The 20,476-nt window shown below is 45.9% G+C and overlaps 1 protein-coding gene across 2 annotated transcripts; it reads right to left on the bottom strand.

The window, feature by feature from the left end:
- Positions 1 to 10,756: 10,756 nt before the first annotated feature.
- On the bottom strand, positions 10,757 to 19,714 carry GORAB (golgin, RAB6 interacting). Of its 2 annotated transcripts, none has more exons than XM_085586832.1 (5): positions 19,622 to 19,714; positions 18,253 to 18,619; positions 16,849 to 16,950; positions 14,983 to 15,123; positions 10,757 to 12,454 (listed from the first exon to the last, which is right to left on the bottom strand). In XM_085586832.1, the coding sequence occupies exons 1-5, from the start codon at positions 19,683 to 19,685 to the stop codon at positions 11,989 to 11,991; spliced, it is 1,140 nt and encodes a 379-aa protein (XP_085442958.1). In that variant the 5' UTR covers positions 19,686 to 19,714; the 3' UTR covers positions 10,757 to 11,988. The 2 variants fall into 2 exon arrangements, with proteins under 2 accessions (XP_085442958.1, XP_021401565.3); XM_021545890.4 differs by having other exon boundaries at positions 18,265 to 18,619.
- Positions 19,715 to 20,476: the final 762 nt, after the last annotated feature.

The raw sequence follows: 20,476 nt of genomic DNA, 5'->3' as shown, positions 1-20,476 counted from the left end.
GGATTTACCTTTCTGCCAAAAACTTTTTGGCTCCAAGACAGTGCACAGTCACCAATCCAAGGAAGGGGTTTTCAGGAAGTTCTCTAAGGAAGAAAGAGCGTGCCAAAGGAAAGGCCCCTTAGATTTTACTCTGTACATTTTTGAGCAATGCAATTAACTTTTAGCATCCTAACTCAGGTTTGCACATTTTGCTCCATGAGCAGTTCTTCTTACTGAAAGGAGTTAACATACACTTTAAAAAAAAATGAAAAATTACACATATTCTTTAAGCTCAAAAAAAGATGCTCCTACTTCAAGCTTGATCTGGAGGCTCTGCTGAAGCCTCCCTGTGCTCTCAATCCTTAGAGAGGTGTTTTGCCCTCAGAGCAAACCATCTTTGCAGCAAAGGGGCAAAGGGATTCTAAGGAAACATCAGGGCTCCTCAGATGGGTGAAAACTGGGAGATCTCTCAGCAAAGTTATTCTCTGGTTCGATCAAAAAAAAACCTGTCATCGTATGCTGGGGCTGGTGAAGGGGTGATAAAATCATTCAGCTTTGGGACACGAGCAGTTCTCTCAAATTTAAATGAGATGGAAATGGAGCCAGCTTCTTTGGAGAAGTAGCTCAGCTCTCAGCAAGGATAATGACTCTTACAATTTTCCTGTAGCTGAAAATGGAGCGTGTTTCAGAGCAGTAAACAACCACCATACTCTTCTTATGAACTTATCTTGCATCATAGTCCTGTCCCCTGGTGAGGACAAAGCACCGGGAACACGGTGTTGTTTTCTGTGGGAGCAGGCAGGGAATCAGAGCCTTGCTTGCTCTGAGGATCTCTCCACCAGCTGCCACAAACACGAGGATGAGTCACAGATGGCTGGGTACTGTTGAAATCTCAACAGATCTGAGTGAGTTTGGGATGCTTCCCAACATGAATACTTCACTCCCTACCTCACTGCAGATCCTGCTGTGCACGTGCTTTAAAGGGTGACACAGAGAAAGGCCGATGTCACTATAGGACACGAGAAAGAACCACACTAGCTGCTGCTATTGTCATGGTAAAAGACTAATTAATTTTTTTCTGACTCTAGCATTTATAGTTTTCTAAAGGTGACAGTGGATTGGAGGGTGAAAGTGCCACCTCTCCAACGACACTCGACAAATCACTAGTCTATCAAATCCCTCCGCCTCTGTGAAGGAATACAAAACAAAAAGTTATTTACAGAACATGTGTGAGAAAGTTTGCTACGAGAATGTAAACTCAGAAGGCTTTAGAAAATCTTAAAAAATCAAAGTGACATGTCTGTGCCTTGGCAAGAGAAAAACCATTCACCTCAAACACAGTTCATGGGGCAAGAAGACCCAGGTTCAAGTGTGGCAGTGGAGTTTCCAGTTAGACCTTGGGTTCCACTCAGCTTCCACTGCTGAGAGACAGCTTATCCATCCCTGCAGGAGGCAGGAACTATCAGTTACCAGTCAGGACACACAGGGTGGACTTGGTTGTGCCTATGAGTTAGAGGATGTGTTGAGATCCTTTCCAGTTCTGGCATTCCAGAACAGGAGAGCACCCCAGCTACGCCATAATCTTGCTTGGAAGGTACACCCTGAAAAGACACAGGCTGCAGGTCAAGTCCATGCACAGCAGCTGCTGAAGTAAGATATAATAGTAATGCAACCTTTCAGCAGGAGTAGTCATGTTTTTCAAGGAATCATCATAAGCATAACACATACCAGCACAGCTGGGCAGTACTGAGACAGAAAATTTTGTTTGAGGGTACCCAGGACATGATTAAAACTGTTGTGATCCCATGCAGCAAAACTCTGATGGAGTGTATACCACTCTTCCTGGTCCAATATGTCCTCTGTGGTCCAACAGGATTTATGCCAGATGGGGGTATAATATGTCTTCCTGCAGTCACTGTAAAATGTCAAGCCAATAAAAACACTATATACCATGTTCTAGCTAATTCAACACAAAGAGCAGTGTGCACACACCTGAAGTGGAGCAGATTTGTCCTGCCAGGTGATTTTGCAATAAACAGCCTGAGTGCTATTGAGGTGGAATCCTAGCCCCATCTATTGCCCTGACAAGCCCCCACCTCGTGCTCCGTGCTTCAAGAAGCCTCCTGTCAGTTCCAGCTCACGTGCAGCACTCAGGGACAGCAATGCTGCTCTGACAGGTTATTCACCATGAGCCACATCTGTCAACACAGCCTCTAGGGAACCCAGCAGAGATGCAAGGAGTATTGATGTTTGCTTTGTTAAACTTTGGGCTTAACACCAGAAACTCTGCTCATGCCTCTTGGCCTTGAGGTAAAGGAAAGGTCTAGAGCTGCCACAACTCCATCTCCTCAAGGAAGTGCAATTATCAGCTGAAGGCTTGGATAAACTTGACTGAATTTCCACAGAAGGAGAGTGACAGTGGCATGCTAACCTTTCATTACACAGAAACACATCTCAAATGCACAGTCACTAGCACAAAAAATGAGTGGCCACTCATTTTAGGGTTAGCTGGCCATTTCTACCACAGAAACGACTGTGTCAGCATCTGCAAGTATTTAAAATTCTCAGGCTTTCTTGTTTTTATCTGCCTTCTGGGCTTTTTTGAGGCTTTATGTCTGATGGTGCTGAGTTTTCAAGCTTTTCTCCACAGGTATGAGGCCATTGGGTGATCCACAGAGTGCAGAGCCAGAGCTTAATCCTAACCCTAACCCCAACCCTAAACCTAAAACTGGGGACTTGTGATGGGAGCAGATACAGTATGGGGAGAAAGTCACAGAAGGAAGAGGGAAGACCTGACTGTGAGAGGTTTAAAATGACCCTGAGAAAATCTATGCATTGAAGGTTTGTAATATTGAAGGGGTGAAGAGGAAGGAAAATCTTAGACAAGAGGAGGAGGAGAACTTCCGTTCTGTTTGAAGAGACCACCTGAGCAGGGAGTGGAGTGGAGATGATACCTGAGCTGACAGACTGGAGGACAGTGCAGCAGGTTTCCATCTGGGCTCTACCTGATCATCAAAAGCAACCCCACTTTAGGAAAACAAGGTGCACAAATTTAGCAGAGGAGCCTGGGGAAGTATTGTCAGTATTGTCTTTTAAGGACATAGCCCTGATAGGAAGTTTGGCATCTTTTCTTCCTGACATCGGTAAGAAAAGCAGACAGAAGAAACCCAGAGAAATGTCAGCTGTTCTTCAGGTCCAAAGCAGAAGGAGGAAGCTATGAGGCCAAGCAGGACTGGGAAACAAAAGCTCTGAGTTGCATTAGCTCTGTACTAGTTGGTGCTGTGAGGGAAGCCAAGTTTCTACCTTGCATGGATTCCCTGTGCTCTGGTGTGCAGCTGAGCCCTGGCCGTCCACAGGGTGGATGTTTTAGTGCCTGGCTCTTTTTAACTGGCACATGTTAAGAGCTTTGAATTAACAGGTGCATAAAAACTGTCAAAAAACACTTAGCTCTCAAGACAGTCTGTCGGTTGTATTAAAAATATGGTTTTATGTAACCACATTCTCTCAACACTTGCTAGGTATTACGGCATGGGAAAGTCACTCGCCCTTTCCAAATGAAAGCAGCGATGTTTAAACTCTCCTGCAAGGAAAAAAAAAAAAGAAAGAAAATGAGAAAGACTACAGTTCCTCTGATCTTGCCAAGGATTTGCTCCTGTTTTAAACACCAAAGGTTGATTTCTTCCAGCAGAACAGGACTGCCCTAAAGCTCCAGACTAGGGGCAAGCACCCCAGCAGGTCAAAAGGCCAGTATCTTGCAGGCTTAGTGAGGTGGAAATGAGGGGTTTTTGACAACTGAATGGGAAGATGTCTCTCTTGCTGACTGAGGAGGTGGTATTTACTGTAAGCATGGCCCGGGTTCAAAAAAAAACACCCTAGTTTAAAAGGCGTTTAGAGCTAGGAAAAAAAACCAATTTGTGACCATATTTGTGCCCCTGTTTCAGAGGAGGTTTAGAAATAGTTTTAGTTCTCAGTCTCCTCTCAGTCATGAATCCAGAACATCTGGGATCCCAGAAACAAAAGCATCAGGTTTCCAGAGTGGAAAGAGCTCTAAGACACAGGTCCAGAAGAATTTTTAAAACTCTTGAAAGCATTTCTGAAATCCGTTCCCTTTCAAATATGTGGCAAATACATTAAAGTGGGCTTTGGATTAGTTTTACTGCCTCTTGATAAAAGCCATTTGCACCTTTGATGTGTTTGAGAATAGCAGCTATCCCAAATTCCTTCCCCAGGCCTTGCCTCCACCAGGAAGTCTCCTGGCTCTCCCTGGAATGCCCAGATGGGTTATCATTTGTCACCTCCCCAGAGGTGACCAACTCAAAGCAAACCTCCGGGGTTACAGACACAGCAGGTGAAAGCAATGATTTCTGAGTGCAAGTGTTTAGGGTGTAATGGTGAACATGGATACCCCCAAAGCCTGGGAGAAGTGGGAAGAACAGGAGGGACGTGGGCTTCTAAAACTGGCTGTGAGTTTAATCCTACTGAGTTTTAGTTCTATGAATTAAAGCATTTCCAGTGCCACTCTGTGCTCACCCATCTTCTCCTCAGCCTGGTGGCTCTGGGGAGCCCTGGTTATTTGCCTGGCCTGGAGGACAGATGGGTCCATGCAGTTTCTTGGCAGTTGCTGGAAGTAGAAAGGGAAACTGTTTGAAAGACAGAAGGAGAAAAGAAGTCTAGTGGCTTGGAAGGGTGCAAGTAAGGAAAGGCTCCAGTGTGGCAGGCAGCTGGGGCAGAGGAGAGTGACTAGTCCTTGAAAAGCAAATGGTGACTCCCTTCTCTGAAAAGCAGACAGAGCTTTGTTAATATTGAGGCCAGAAGGAGCCACCATGAGGGCCCAAGTGCAACTTGCCAGGCCAAGGAAAGTATTTTCCAACAGCTTCTCAAGTTCTGCCAGCAAAAGCATCATCCCTGAGAGACTCACAGGGGGACTGTCACTGACAGTACCAGATACTGTCCAGGAGTGGAGCCTGCCTGCTTGGCAGTGCTGTTTTCCTCAGAACTGGTTAATGTCAGTGAGACTGATGAACACCCCACAGTAGTTAAGGGATGCAGTGGGGTGTCATGGAGAAAAGTCCACTGCTAAATATTTGGATTTGAGGAATGAAGAAAAGAAAACAACTGGCATTTTAGCAGATGGGGGGAAAAGAGATCTGGAAGTAAGAAGAAAATCCTGCAGAGAATGAGGCATGACTTTTTAAAACAACTGCAGGATGTTCTTCTTGGAGGCTCAGAGAAGCACGTTAGGAAAACCCTGGAATGGACCTGGTTCTTCATGAGCACATCCTCACGCCAGAGTATCATCTTCTCCATGAAGCAAACCACCAAAACGTGGGAGCAGCTGCAGCTCACACGACAGCCAAGCCAGAGACACAACCTCTAGGAGACCATCAGCACCACAGACAATGAAAAATGCACCATCAGCAACCAGAGTCATCACCTAAACAGCTACAGAACTGGTTTTTTACTGTTTTTTTTAACTTTTTTTTTACTATTTAGGACGTGATGTGGGTTTGGGGTGATGCTCAGAAACCTACTCCAGATGCAAACTGGGAAACTTTAAAGAAAATTATGTCTGAATTGGATTAATTGCCTCCTTGGGACAGGGACAGTGTCTGTCTACACTGGAATGGGGAAAGTGACTTAAGCCTGCAAAGGCAGAGCTGTACCTAGCTCGTGTGTCCAAGGCAGTGAGTGCATTCAGCAGAGATTTTGGCAGAGGCTCACAGCATGGCTCTGCCAGGAGTTTGTTGCCCAAGCTAACAATCCAAGGGACAGCCACTTTATGACTCTTAAACACAGCCAACAAACACTTCTAGTGAGATGTCCTTGGTGGGCTAAGGGCTCATGACCCCCTAGGGCAGTGGCACTACAAAGGGCTTCCCTCCCACATGGAAAAAGGAAGGGAGCAAAGTAACATGCTCAACACCATCTGCAGGACACACAAGCTCCTATCTGTGAAGGAGTCACAGCAGCAGGGAGTTGCTGGTACCTGCTGCCTAGGAATGACTCCCAGACATCTCCATCCCTTCACTTCTCCTGGGGACACAGTGGTCCACGTGGAGGCAGTGGCCAAGAAGGCCAGCTGCCCTTTAGCTCCGTGGTAGGCAGCTGAAGGGCTCCTGTTTCTGTTGTTGCTGGACTTAGGACTGCAGAACAGCCACAGCCTCACTCGGTATCCATCACCAGCCAGGCACCATTGCTAAGCTTGTAGCTCATGGAATGACTCTTCCTTTGCTCTACTCCTTTACTGGCTCCATCAAGGAGGAAGCTGTGGAGGTGAAATAGCTCAGTGGGGTCTCCTGCAGGACAGTTAGGGACTAATGCAGGAACAAGACAAGGTCAGCAACTGTGCATTTAGAGCTGCTCCTGCTGCATGTCCTTGTCTGCAGCTGTTCCATTACAAACCCTTCACAGTACTTGAGGGCTCCCAAGGCACAGCAAGTTCAGAGCAATGCTTTCTCAGGCTGAGATTTGGGGCTCAATTTGGCCCTGCATAATCAGGAAACACCAGCAAACCAGAACAAAGACCAATTACTGCAGAGAAAAATGTCAGACATTTGAAGGGTGAGATAACGCCTTCACACCCTGATACCATGGACATGAGAGGATCACATCAGTCATGTTCATGATACATCACCAGCCCTTACCAACTGCTAGAGTAAAAGAACCTTGTGTGGGAAAGTTAAAAAGGCCCATCACTCAGGGATTTATTTGTGACTCTTTATTTGTGATTTGTTTCACTTTTATTACCCACAAAGCATTTTTTTTTTTGATGTTTGTGTGTTTTTGTCTTACTCAGCTCCAGCCCTTGAAAGCTGACTGAGGGAAGGCCATGGCTTCAGCCCATGCATGATCTGAGTGAAGTGATTCTGTTCCTTCATTCTGCCACATCCTCCCCAATCCTGAGCAATGAAAGAGACTGAAGGGATATCCCCAACACTGCAGCTTTCCTTTGGAATGATTTTTATCCACTCCAATGCATCAAAAATCCTGAAATGGGTTCTTTCATCTCTCGGAGTTTCATTCTTTGCTGTAAGGAACCTCCAAGCTTTTCTCTTGCTGCCTGCAGAAATGGATCCCAAGGCTCCACCAGAGCACAGGGCTGAACTGGGTACAGGGCAACCTATCCCACCCCAAATTTCCATCAGTCTCCAGAAAACAGCGCATGGTGGAGCCAAGGAAAAGGCTCCTGGCAAAGGAGTCATGTGTTGCATAACCCAGCTCTAGAACTGCAGTCCCAACATTTGCTTTCCAGTCCCAGATATCACATGCCTGCTGCTGCTGGACTTTCTGCACTCCTGTCACCACCCACCACTGCCTATTCAATGGGACACCAGTCCCAGCCCCTGAAGGATGGAGTGGCTCAGAGTGCTGAGACTGTTGAATCCCTGCCACTCGTAAGAGGTGTTTTACTTGCTTGCCCAAGAGCAATTTCTCTCCTCTTGCACTTGTGTGCCAAGTGTGAAAACCAGTTCAGACATCAAAACCCACTGCTCAGCACTGGCAACGTGGAAAAATAAAATCACTGGCTGATCAGCCAAACAAGCAGGTGGGAGTGGTAAAGGACAGATGCAGGAGAAAAAAGGTACTAAACCTGCCCAATGCTCCCAAGTGCCTCGTTAGACTGATTTATGTTTAGTTAATTGAGAAAATGACCCTAACTACACAATCCAGGCCCTAATTCAGAAAGGCCCAGGCTTTTTAGTTTCTCTACCTGAGCCTTAAGAGGCATGATTTAAACCCTGTAACTAACGGGCTGCCAAAGGCAGGGATTTGAAGGATCTGATGTCCTATCATGCCGAGGGGGTGAGACTTGGCTCACTTCTCTCGTTACTTGGTCTTTCCCCACTGACATCTGAGTTCTCTGCTGGAACATAAATCAGGGAAAGCATGAAGGAAACCAGTTTCATGCCCATCAAAGAAGCCAACACTCACTTTAATGGGACCATGCAGACCAGCCTAAATAGGGCACTTAACAAGCATGTGGTTTCTATAATACCAGCCCACGTCTCTACACCCTGTTTGCACTGCCACTGGCAAACCCTTTGTCCATTACATGCCACACCTGCTGATATCCATGGAATTAGAAGGGGATCATGATATAACACCAGAGTGCTGAACACAGGATTTCTGGGATGGATCAGGCTTGTAGAAAAATTTTAGCATCTCTCAGCAACCGCATGAACCCTTACACGCAGCTATGGCATGTGCAGGAGAGGAGCACAGATACCCAAGACAGTTACTCAGAACCCCACTCAAGTACCAGGCTTGGTCCAGGACATGCAGATGCTCCAAGATCCCACATAAGGTACATCTGGTGAAGTTCCAGGCCTCAGGTGTTGGTGTTTAATCCAAACTTGAACCTTGACAGAAGGGAGTTAGGAACAATAAGCCTTGAAGTCCTACTGTCCTAAGCAGAAAATATAGACCAGACAGAATTCCAGCAAAGGAAGGAATTTAACAGTTCTCTGCCCCTTTCTTGGGCTCCAGAACTTCCCCAGAGGTTAAGCTGCCATGAGCATCCCTTTCTAGCATGTTCCTAATGCAGCTGATCAGGTAACACAGTACCCCCAACCACTAGGCCAGTCTCTACATTTCTCTCTTACTAGCTTTTCCTCATTCAGTTCAGATGGGATCCAGGCCCAAAGGAAAGACTCCACTGCATCACAGAAGGTATTAGGAAGAAAAATGGCTAATGGAGAACCTGAGTCCCTCCCCAGAAAGCTCCCCTACACTCAAACCTCTTGAGAGCCCAGCTTCATCTGGCTGGACATAATCAGATTGGGGGTTGTCCAAGTGTTTTACACCATGCTCTACACATCCATGGGAACCCCAGGCTGAGTCATGACCATCTGTGCTCATTTAAACATTTCTTGACAGAGGAGGGAGTGCTAATCCTGATATTCTGGCCAAACTGCAACACAGATAATTAATACTGTGCTTTGTACTTTGTCAGTGGTGTACATTGGTGTTTTCCAGTTCTTCCCATAATGGTAATGTGGTGATCCAACACAGAAATGGCCACGTTGCCAGAGGAAAGTCCCCTGTGCCAAGCCCTACAGTGTTACTGTCAGACATCACACGTCTCCATTTTCCCTGCCATGGGTGTTCAACCTCAGCCCACTTGACACTCAGACTTTTACCTCTACTTGTGCAAGAGTTACTCATTAAAAATCTGCCCACTCATTCCTGCGCTGTGCTGAGCTTTCCATTTTTCTGAAGATACAGAAGTGGACAGCACACCTGCCTTTAGTACACACCTGCCTTCAGTGCACACCTGGGGCAGCAGGACAAACATTGTAACATCAGCTACTACAAAGGTAGAAATGGATTTGCTTGAAGAGCCTCAATTCCAACAGTTCTCTTTCCTTCAAGGAGAAACAAGAGAAAAAAACCAAGCCTTTTGTTGCACCAAAATCATCTCCTGGCATTTCTGACCAGCACACATGTTGTTACAATTAGGACTGGACTCCTTGGCTCCGGCACAGGGGGAATTTTAAACCGGCACACTGGCACCCATCAAAACATTTGCGAACTTCCAAAGTGGAACTGACACCATGGTAGTGGTTTATATCACACGTCAGAGAAAGGCTTCACAGCTGAGATCAAACAAATTAACTCTTCAGCTGCCTGTCCAGCAACAGCAGCCTGATACTGGGCTGCTATTGTTACTCCATAAGGCTATTTCATGTGGCTTCCAGCCAGTCCACTTCGCTTCGCAGGCTCAGAAGTTAAAGACAAAGAGAACTGGCCAGAACTTCAACAAGGGACTTGTAAGAGAACAGAAACTGCTGATTTTAACAGCATCTTCCCTCTCAGGCAGGAACAGCACCAGCACTATCAGAATGGTACACAAGAATGTTTCAGCCTTTAAACAGTTTTGTTGCATATAAACTTATTCCCTTTTAAGGAACTCATAATCTTAAGCAGTCGTCAAACAATCTTTGGACTTGGAATTTTTTGGAACACCACTTTCAGAGTTCAAACAATAATCTTACCTGTGACAAGCCTATCAGAGAACCATAAATTATACGCAAAATGATGTCTGTGTGACTTCTGTAAATGCCATTTGCAAATTCAACTCTTCAGTCAGAAGCTCTTCTGTGTGTCCCTGACAGGCTGAACACAACTGTAATGAGGAACAGACCTATTCTCTAGGCCTTTGAATCTCTTGAGGAACAACTGGGGACAGCTGCAGAGGATGGAAATGAGAATGGTACAATTAAATTACTGCTGCACTTCCTGGTATCCCATTCTGAAAAACATCAGCAGGTCGCTACAAGGTGTCTTGCAACAGCAGACACAGCAAAGGAAGTCAGTCACCATTTTCTCACAATACCATCAAATCTTCTGCTTTAGGTCAGGTTTTCCAGCAAAATTACAGGGAATGTAGTGTACCAGCAACAACAGGGCAATGCTTCATATGTATTTCTAATACTACTTTGGAGTTAGATTCTAACTCCAATTAGCCCAAATTACGAGTGGCTGCTCTAGGAGGCATATTTATCCCACTTTCTCCTGTGTATGGAAGGCACCAGGAGAGATTTTCCACCACTGCCCCGAGCCAGTTAGTTAAAAAGATTCCTGCCAAGTTGTATCCTGTCATGTCTTTACTTCATGTATTTCCATACTTTGGAACAGCCTTTTTTGAGGTTTTATTTTCACCAGGAAAGTTGCCAAAGGACGTATCTGATTCTACCATTTATCATCTCCTGTGGAAAAACAGGCTTGGATCCCTGTATTAGTCTCAGATATCACAACTGAAAGTAAACACACTGCGTATAAGATGCACTGATTTATTAATAGAATAAAACTGAAATGTAGTGACATGTTTTTCCACTGTTCAAGCCATAGAGACAATCACTGTCCCATTTATAGACTTGGTGGCATCATTCAGCAACTCATTCATAAACTCACACCCAACACATCCAGGTCAGGTGTTCCAGGAACCATTCCCACACTTCCCTGGTACCAAGAGGTTAACTGTCAGTGCAGAGTTTGCAGCTGCAATCAATCTATGGGAGATTTTCCTATGTTCTCTTTTAATTCCTGAGGCTTTCTCCACCTGGAATAGCTTTTTAAAGCATTCCAACAGCAATAGAGCAAATCAGCTGAACTTCTTTGGGGTACTAACCTGCTCTTCAGGCAAGAAAATGCATTAGATTTTCTACAAAAATAGGCTTATTTATAATATACTGTGGGGATTATTCATTACAAAATGAATTATTGGCTAATTATGGCTAATTATTGGCACTTTGAGGCAACTACAACAGAGAAAAATCTCTGCAATTAAACAGCTTTAAATGTTACACACTCTTTTGTGTGTTTCTACTTCTACATTCTGCAATGTCTTAAACTGTAACCCATCATTTTTGTTAAGCCCTAGCAACTGAGATGTCATAGCTAATAGTGTTATCAATGTACAGCTTCATGATTCAGCATTGTCTCAAAGGAAGTGATAAATATGAGGTATTACAACTGTCTTTGCAGTTTGCCTCAATATGCAAATTCCCCTTAAATCAGCAAATAGTAACCCCATGAAGGCAGTTAATGTAAGCACTTGGGTTTGACAGCAGGATAAACCGCTGGAAAATAATCCCTTATGGGTACAGAGGAAGAAAAACATCCTATTGCAGTTGTCAGAATGTGTTCTGAAGCAGATCCAGGTTTTCTCCTGTAGGTATCTTTCTCTTACACACTGCTCAGAACAGGCATCTGTGGGTATCAAAAAGCTGAAAATCTTTGGACAAACCCTACTGTTCACTTCCAAGTGTCCTGTTTCAGGAACATACAAAAACCCATGAAGAGCTGGGCAGTAGAACATGAACGTACACCAGAACAATGACAGGTGATGAATGCTAAATGTGTCTTGTGGAAAGTCTGAAAACAGTAAAAAGGAAAAGAGAAATGAAGTGCATATTACTGGCACTGCTGAAGGCAAGATACAACACACAGCCACAAGCCTGCAGAGAGTACCTCATCCATAACCACTGGCTTATCTGCACCCAGCAGTCATGTGGCAGAACAAGCTGAGGAGCTTCCTGAAGTCACATCTACTGCCTGAGTTTGGCTGTCCACGTTGGAGAGGGCTTTGGTCCTGGGGTTTTGGGAGTGTTCAGAAACTGCAGGAGAAGCAGCAGCAGCATGGTTGGCCTGCTGGCTCTCCTGCACACCACTGGGAGCAGGGTTCTCCTGGGCTGTCCCAGCATGGTGGCTCTGTGCCTGGCTGGATTGTTTCCCTGCTTCTGCCTCCTGTTGCTGCAGCATCTGTTCCACCTCGATCTCGAGCTCCAGATTTTCCTCATCTGCCTCCACATCCAGCTGCTGCATTAACTCCTCCAGCTTCCTGGCCTTGCGGAGCTCATTCTGCTGGATGATGGTGCACAGGTGCTCCGTGAGGTGCTCCTTGATCTCTGTCTTGTGCTGCAGGTCCAGCTTGGCTGCCACATACTCGGACTCGGCCTTGTCATAGCGCTTCCTGCAAAACCATCAGCATTTCTGGAGGGTTAATTCTCACAGCACTTCACACAGGCACAGGCACTTCAAGAACCCCTGGAATGCAACATGCTCTGCAATGCATTGTGCCAGCTGTTCGTGACATGCTGCCACATTAGCAAGAGGGAAGAAAATAAGAGTGAATTGATCAAAACTTCTCTGGGCAGTGGGGGCTCTGCTGTTGTGTATTCCAAGAGTTAACTTGCTCAGATTGCATCTCAAACATCCATTTTTACTGTCTATTTGAAGAGATGCATCACTGGCAGGAGAAAGAACCCATCAGAAGTGGCAGTGTTTTCACACTTCTAATCAACACCCACTCAGTGAACTGAAACACCACCAAGCAGTCAGGTGTTTTTCTAACGCAATCACCCCCCCAGAGATACAGATGCTCGATGGAGCACATTGACATTTGGATAATGTGCTTTTCTGGCCACCCATATCCATGTTCAGAAAATCAGGGGCAGCACAGACTGACACAGCACATGACATCAACACAGATGTAGAATTTTATTGCAAGCATCCGTCCCGACACTCACCTCCTGCCAAATTGCACTTCCTGTCATGACAAATACAGCAAAAAGGGAATATTTGAAGTATTTATTGAGTTAACAGACAGAGAATATCTAGCACTTTAATGGCTGGTGTCCACATTAATGATGCATCTTTCACTACATCAGTGAACCCATGTATCAATTCTAATTAAAAGATAGATGCAATCTTGCTCATCAGGAAAGGGAGCACACAAGGGCTTTTGCAGCCTGACTACAGAGCACTCAGAAAACTACTATTAGTAAGGTGGTTGAATAAAGAATCCAGCTCCCCTATGAAACCAGGTTCCAGTAGCTACTTAAACAAAGCAACAAAGATAGGAGAGGTCCTTTGCTTAGTGAAACAGAAGGAAATAAGACATGGAAAAGCCTTCCCAAATATCTTCTTTTATATAATAACCACATGACTTTTACTCAGCTGCAAAGGCTATGTCTGCAGTGGGCAGAAGATGTCCACTTATGTTTCCCCGTTAAGAAAGTCAAGATTTCTCTGGATCAGATATCTGAAGTGGCAAGACCAATGCTATGCTGGAAACATCTGCACAGCTAAACCTTTGGGCTGAATTACCATCTATTAGTCACACTGTATTTACAAAAATTCTATTCCACAGCAATTGTCAAATGTTGCTAACTAGGTATGTGCTCAGGACTATTTAATATTGCACTTTCTAACACAGTGAAATGCTTTGTGTTTTAGCCCTAGAACAAAAGGCAAATAATAAGAAATTGCTTGAAAAGATTCCACTTAGAAGTAAATTGGCTTTGGCTCATAAGAACTACAACACTGGAAGTATCTACCTCACATTGCCAAATCCCTCTCTCAAGAAAACACCTAGTAAATTAATGAAAGTCATTAAGATTTTGGTGAAGTTTATCTACTTGTGCTACTAGCATCTCCTTTTGCTACTGTCATTAAAAACTGCTTTATTAGGAAAGAGATCAAGAGATGCTTGTGCTCTTTAGCCAGTAAGCATTTCAAATAGATACGTTATTAAAAAACTTGGGTAAGAAGATTTCAGGAGCATTTAATGTTTTTAGAAACCAGATGAAACCTAAAATCCATGGAAATGTTTCTCTTCTTGAGGACACCAAATTCTGGGTTCACATGCTATCAGCTATGCTAACTACAGTTAATCTTAGACAGTTCAAATGATAATTACACCAAAGAGATCCTAATTTTTTAGCTACCAATGCTATTTTTTTTCAAGACTAATTACCAGCTTTATTGGCCTGTGGTCATGGAATGGCAGAAGTCAGAAGGAGAAATGAGCATTTAACACGTTGAATGGTGAACCAAAAACCGCAAGTGAACATTTCTGCTTTATGAACCGGCTGCACAAACATGCTGCTGTTGATCTACTGATGTTGTGGTTTAGCCACTGCTAATGGGGTATTCCCATTAATTTCTTGCCTTTAAGGAACTCATCACACCCACACTGATTAAAGGCACATTGTGAAGGGTTAAAAGCTTCCCTCTTCCTTCAATTTTTGGTCCTAGTTGCAAAAATGCTTCAGCAGGATTATACTTAGTTTTAAGCTTAATTTGTCCCATTGATTCCAGCAGGACCAAAGCTGTCATGAACAAGCAAATTTCCCTGAACAGGATTTTCATTTCAGGACTTTTCAAGAAAAACCTCTTTCCCCCTGAGAAGAAATAAACAACCCTGAAACAATAAAGCAGGACTTATGGACAGCTGCACACTTAAAGCAGGACCTGTGTCTTATGACAGCAGTCTCCACTCAGAAAACCTGCTTCAGCTCCCAGATTCCAAGGGAAAAATTAGGAAATAAAAAGCATACTTTTACTTCCAGATCTGAAAGCCCCCCAGACTGTGACCGCTTCAGCTACATGTTATTACAGTGACAGGACTTCATTAGTGTTTCAGTGAGAGGAAACAGCATTTTCCCCTCCCCTCAGGCAGGGCTGCTCCCTGTTTCCCCCTCCCTGGGTGCCACTTACCGGGCGTAGGAGTAGTCCAGGCTGGCCTGGTCGATGCGGTTCCTCAGGATCCCGATGTCAGCAGACACCATGTCATCCAGAGCCTGCAGCTCCTTCTGAATCCTCTTCAGTTTCACTGTTTCGGCCTGAGTTCTTTTGGATCTGCAAAAGGAAGATGATTTTTTTGGTTGTTGTTTTAATTTCCTTTTCAAGCCTCTCTTCTTGGCATACTGGGCCCCCTTTCCCTTGCAGAGCAACTGACCTCTTTAGGACCTGTTCAAAAGGTTTCTCCTTTATGTTGTAGGGCTTTTGATCTTTTTTAGCATCCACAGGGATCTAAAATGCCTGCTATTAAAGGACTATGGCAAAATTATGTAATGACTATAATCAAAGTGCCTAAAATGGATTGTGTTTCTTCACTGTGGAAACACACAAGAAGCTGCTGTACCTAAGTAGTTCTTGGTGTAAGGAAACAGGAAATGGCTTGGGGGGAAGTGAGAGGGGGAAGGGTTTTTAGTTCTGCAAATATCCCCTTTCAAAGGAGCCCAGTTAGTAGGGGCCAAAAAGTCACCTAACCTAAGCTTGATTTCCATTTTGTAAAATTATTCCCAAAAGGCCCAGCCAAACCCCAATGAAGTGAATGGAAAGTTTTACATTAAACACAAAGGATTTCAATCAAGCCTTATGTAACCTTTTTCAACTAGGCCATTCATTCCTAAGTCCTGAAAAAGAAATGTTACTAAGGGCAACACGCTTTGATGGATTTCATTCCCAAGCAAGCCAAGTGACTTTCCACAAGCTTTTACACCACGTCACTTTGCCATCATTCATCACCACCAGCAAAATGATGCCTCTCAGCCACTGCTTTCCACCCAAGGCAGGTCCCTGAAAGCAAGACTAGGTGTGCAGGCAGGGCCAGCATCTCTCATTTGACCAGCTGATGCAGGTGGAGGGAAACAGACACCCTGTGATATTGCTGGGAGCCCGAGGAAGGCCTTTGAGTGACAGAAGTAACCCCTTAGCTGTCACTTTATGTGCCATATCTCTCCTCAGGCTTTGTTTCCAGGAGGAAGAACCAAACCTGGTGGCCACACCCATGTTTGATGTCCTACAGCGACTCAGAATAAAGGTGCTTGTGTTTTATCTCTGCCTGGCAATGGAAAATGAAATTTTCAGGACTTTAGCACAGTGCAGGCTGTGTTCACCTATGCTACCCAATCTAGCTCTGATAGGCAGAACATAACACATGCCCGGGAGAGCACTGCAAGCCCGAAAACTTCACATCACTGTGCTTGATCCAGTGTTATCAGCTGTTCCAACATAATTCCCTACAAACTTTGCCTTCTGTACAGTCTTAAACTACCTTAAAGGTGCCATAAAGTTCTTGCCCTGAAGAGCAAGAGCTAACAGCTGTGAGAATATCTGCAATTTTATAATTTCTAGTCACTCAGTGGTAAAACAGTACCTTCTAAAAGCTGGTCATCTTCTCTTTTCAACATTTTCACACACTAATGAGCCAAAAGTCCAAACAGAAATAGCTTCTTCTCACAGGTTACGAATCAAATCAACTTCCCTTACATCCAGCAAAACCAAATCAGGACCAGAACCCTGACAAGCATCTGAGCACCCCAACTTCCAAACATGACCTCACTAACAAATTTAAGGACTTCAGCTAATCCTCCAGTTGTGTAATCATCTGTGCACAGAGCTGCAGCTTGTGAAGTGTGAAAAGCTTAGTCACAACTTCATAGCCAGCACTTGTCATCCAAGGGAAACATCCATCACAGCTGCTCACAGAGCACAGAGAAGAGGAAAAAGTACAATTTAATTCAAGATATGAAACTGGTTGCAGATGAAGAGTCAGCCCTTGCCCAGGCTCAGCCCCACCTCTCAGCAATGGCTCTGGCCAGGAGTGCCTTCTTGCGTTTGTTCTTCTCTTCTATCAGCCGCTGCTCCTGCTGGAGGATTTCCCATCGGGATTTTTCCTGCCTGCTCATTGACAAGAACATCAACATTAATAGAAAGTTCATTTCTCTCCCTGCTGCCCATGTTGTAACACAAAGATTCACTGTCATATGTTCTGGAGCAAACTCTTAAAAAAGTCAAAGGACTTTTTGGTTTTGGTTCTGAGGAAAGAAGAATCATCTGCAAGAAGCCATTCAGACCAATAAAACATTTCCAGATGAAATCTGCTGATCAGAACTAAAACCTGCATAACCAAATAAGCTGCATGGAACACTTTTTCATAATTTTTCATGTAAAGAATGTGCTTCCCTATCAGGTAGTAGCAGTTTCAAGTTTCTAACTGGCTAACATAGCCTCTTTCTTGGAAATGTTTTTTTCCATAAAACAGATTCTTTCACAGGTCTGCTTTACAATACAGCTCCCAAATAATTAAATGAATACAAATGAAAAGTTGGAATGAGTTATAATGAAAACAAGCAGCAAGGAAGAACAAGAATTTGCTTTTGCCACCAGTGAAAGACTGATAAGGATTCTATTTCCTAGGTTACATCTCTTAAGAGATACAACCATCCCAAAGGATGGAAGGCCAGGTCTCAGTGAGGGGGCACAAGGGCACAACCTGTGGCAGGATTTAGGAGAAACAAAGAACTATTTGCTGCTTTCCACCCCACAATGTTCTTCAAGCCCTCACTCAAGGAGCCTGAACTTAAAAATACCCAAATAACTCAGCTGCACATCTCTTCAGATTTGTCCTCATCACCCTACTCCTAAAACCTCACATACAGAAATATTTTTAGTAAGAGTTAAATTCAAGCATCCAGGCTGAGAAGAATCCAGCAGATTCAGGAGGTGACTGTTGCAGCTAAATGTCATTTGCTTTCACCAGAGTGAAAAAAATTCTCAGCAAAGCTCCAGCTGTTTTCTCCCCAGACAAGCAGTGTCCATGTTTCTCCCACCACAAAAATGAGATGAACCAGTCCTACTGGTGAGCTGCACCCACAGGAGGAATCTGAGTTCATAAAGTGCTTCCACCCTGGTGCAGGGAGCGCAGGCAGGTGATCCCAGCCCGGAGCTGGGCAGGGAAATCACAGGCAGCACAACCACCAACCACAGCCTCTCAAGGCCCCACTCTGCAAAACAGAACCTCCTGGATCCTTCTGAGTCTAGAATTTGAGAGAAGCCACTGCTGCTTCTCCACACAGCTGCTGCCTACTAGAAAATGGAATTATTTGATCTCGCAGAGCTTCCTACCAGACCCAAAAAAGTTGACCTCACAACCAAAGAACGAATCGATACAGAATAACAAACCCCACCCCTTGATTTTACCGACTTACTAACAATTCCACTTTCTTTCTCTCCACTTGGCTGTTGGGCTTTGCAGGGCGGGGCTGGGCACTGTCCCTGCCATTACAAGACTCTGCCGGTGTCACTCCCTCCTGCTGCTCTTGGCTGTCCCTTTGCCTCTGATCCCCAGGTGCTGGCCCGGGCTGCTGGGGGTGACAAGGTTTGGCTTGTGGAGCAGAAAGCAGCTGCTCTGGAGTGACAGAGGCTGCTCCTCCCTGCAGCCCCAGCCTCTGGCTTTGCTGCTGGAGGGCTTTTTCCCTTTGCAATTGCTTCCGAGTCTTGGGCACAGCCTGGGGGCGAGGCTGCTGCTGCTGCTGCTGCTGCTGTGGTGGTGAGGGCTCGTACAAATCTGTTGGTGAAGAAACAGGGTTAAAAAACAAATCTCAGTATCAAAGACAGGCTCTGACAGAGCTGTTCTGGGCAAGCAAAAACCAAAATAAGGAAAGCACAAGGCAGGGTGTCATGGGAAGGCAATGTGGGGGAAACCTCAGGAAGCTGGAAATGTTTTGTTAGCCTAAGATTCAGGAATTTTCAATGATACCTAAGTGAGGAGAAGGAGGAATAAGAGGTCTGGACTGCAGGCCTAGAAGAAAAAACATAGGTGGGAGTGAGATGACTCTTGGGATAACCATGACGAGGCAGATCTAGGGCTAAGGAAGGGTTCCTGCCTGCATGGTGGGGAAACTGAGGTTATAAAGTGAAGAATGGAGAAGAGGTGACACGCGGTCAAAGAGAAGCCTGGGAGCATGAGGGGGGCTTGGGCACAGATCTGGAGGCTGGACAAGGGGCTGGAGAGTCCGTGATTTTTGTCGGAGAAGCTGCAGGTGGAGAGAAGAGCTGCATGAGGGGAGCAGGGAGAGATAGGGCTGCATGGGAAGGACCAGCCCGGGGCAAGAGAGGGTTTTGCTGCAGGGATGGAGCTGAGGGGATGGACAGAGCTCTGCAGGGCTGAGGGGAGGGACTGAGGTGTGGATGGAGAGGCTGAGGGGAGGGATAAAGGTGTGGATGGAGGGACTGAGGGAAGGGACTGAGGTGTGGATGGAGGGACTGAGGGAAGGGACTGAGGTGTGGATGGACTGAGGGGAGGGACAGAGGTGTGGATGGAGGGGCTGAGGGGAGGGATTGGGATGAGAATGGAGCGGCTGAGAGGAACAGAGATGCGGCTGGAGGGGCTGAGGGGAAGAACAGAGGTGTGGCTGTTGGGGCAGAGGGGAAGCACAGAGGTGTGGCTGAAGGGGCTGCGGAGATGGGCCGCCGAGGGGCGACGGGAGGGAGGCAGGTGCAGCTGCGGAGGCTAACGGGGAGCCGAGGCCCGGCTGTTCCTCCCCCAGTCCCTGGGTGCGGTCCGTACCTGGGCGCTGCCCCCGCAGCCGCCGCAGCTCCTCCTGCGAGAAGCCGGCCCAGGCGCCGGCCATGGCGCTGCCGCTCCGCCCGCACCGCGCATGCGCCGCCCCGCCCGCCGCCGGCCGCCCGCGCACGGCGCCGCGGGGCGGGGCGGGCAGGACGGCGGCTGAGGGGGAGAGTGAGGGCAGGGGAGCGCTGCTCCAGCGGGCTGCTGAGAACCGTAGAGAATCGCAGCGTCATGAGGGTGGAGAAGATTCCTGGGCTTATCCAGTCCAGTGGGCGAACAGGGCTCAGTGGGTCCCGGCTAATGAGGCTGAAATGGAAAGGGGAAGTCGCCGCCGAAAAAAGCAAACAAACTTCCAGGAACATCACACGTACCGCCATGCAATTTATGATTCGCTGTTAAGTAGTTGTGAGCGGGTGAGATCCTGCTTCAGCATACTAAGTTACAGTGACAACATGGTGAGGAAATCAGGGAATCCCTGGATGCTTTGGGACTTTAAAGTTCAACCAGTTGCAAACCCTGTGATGGGCAGGGACATCTTCCACCAGACCAAGCTGCTCCAAGCCTGCCCAACCTGAACATTTACAGAGATGGGGTAGCTACAGCTTCTCTGGGCAGCCTGTGCCAGTGCTTCACCACCCTCACCGGAAAGAACTTCCTAATACCTAAACTCAATCTCACTTTTAGTTTAAAACCGTTCCCTCTTGTCCCATCACAATCTGCCCATTTAAAAAAATCACTCTCCCTCTTTTTCTATAACCGCTGGGAGGCCATGAGGCAAAACCATACTGGTGCTTTTTAAGGTCTGCTTTGACCATTGTGCACTAGGAGTGCATGCACTAGCTTTCACCCTTAGGT

This window comes from Lonchura striata, chromosome 8 (assembly GCF_050655825.1).
Source record: "Lonchura striata isolate lonStrDom1 chromosome 8, ASM5065582v1, whole genome shotgun sequence".
NCBI classification, from domain to species: Eukaryota; Metazoa; Chordata; class Aves; order Passeriformes; family Estrildidae; genus Lonchura; species Lonchura striata.
Note: the sequence above shows the minus strand (reverse complement) of the source record. Positions and strands in the feature narration are given on the sequence as shown.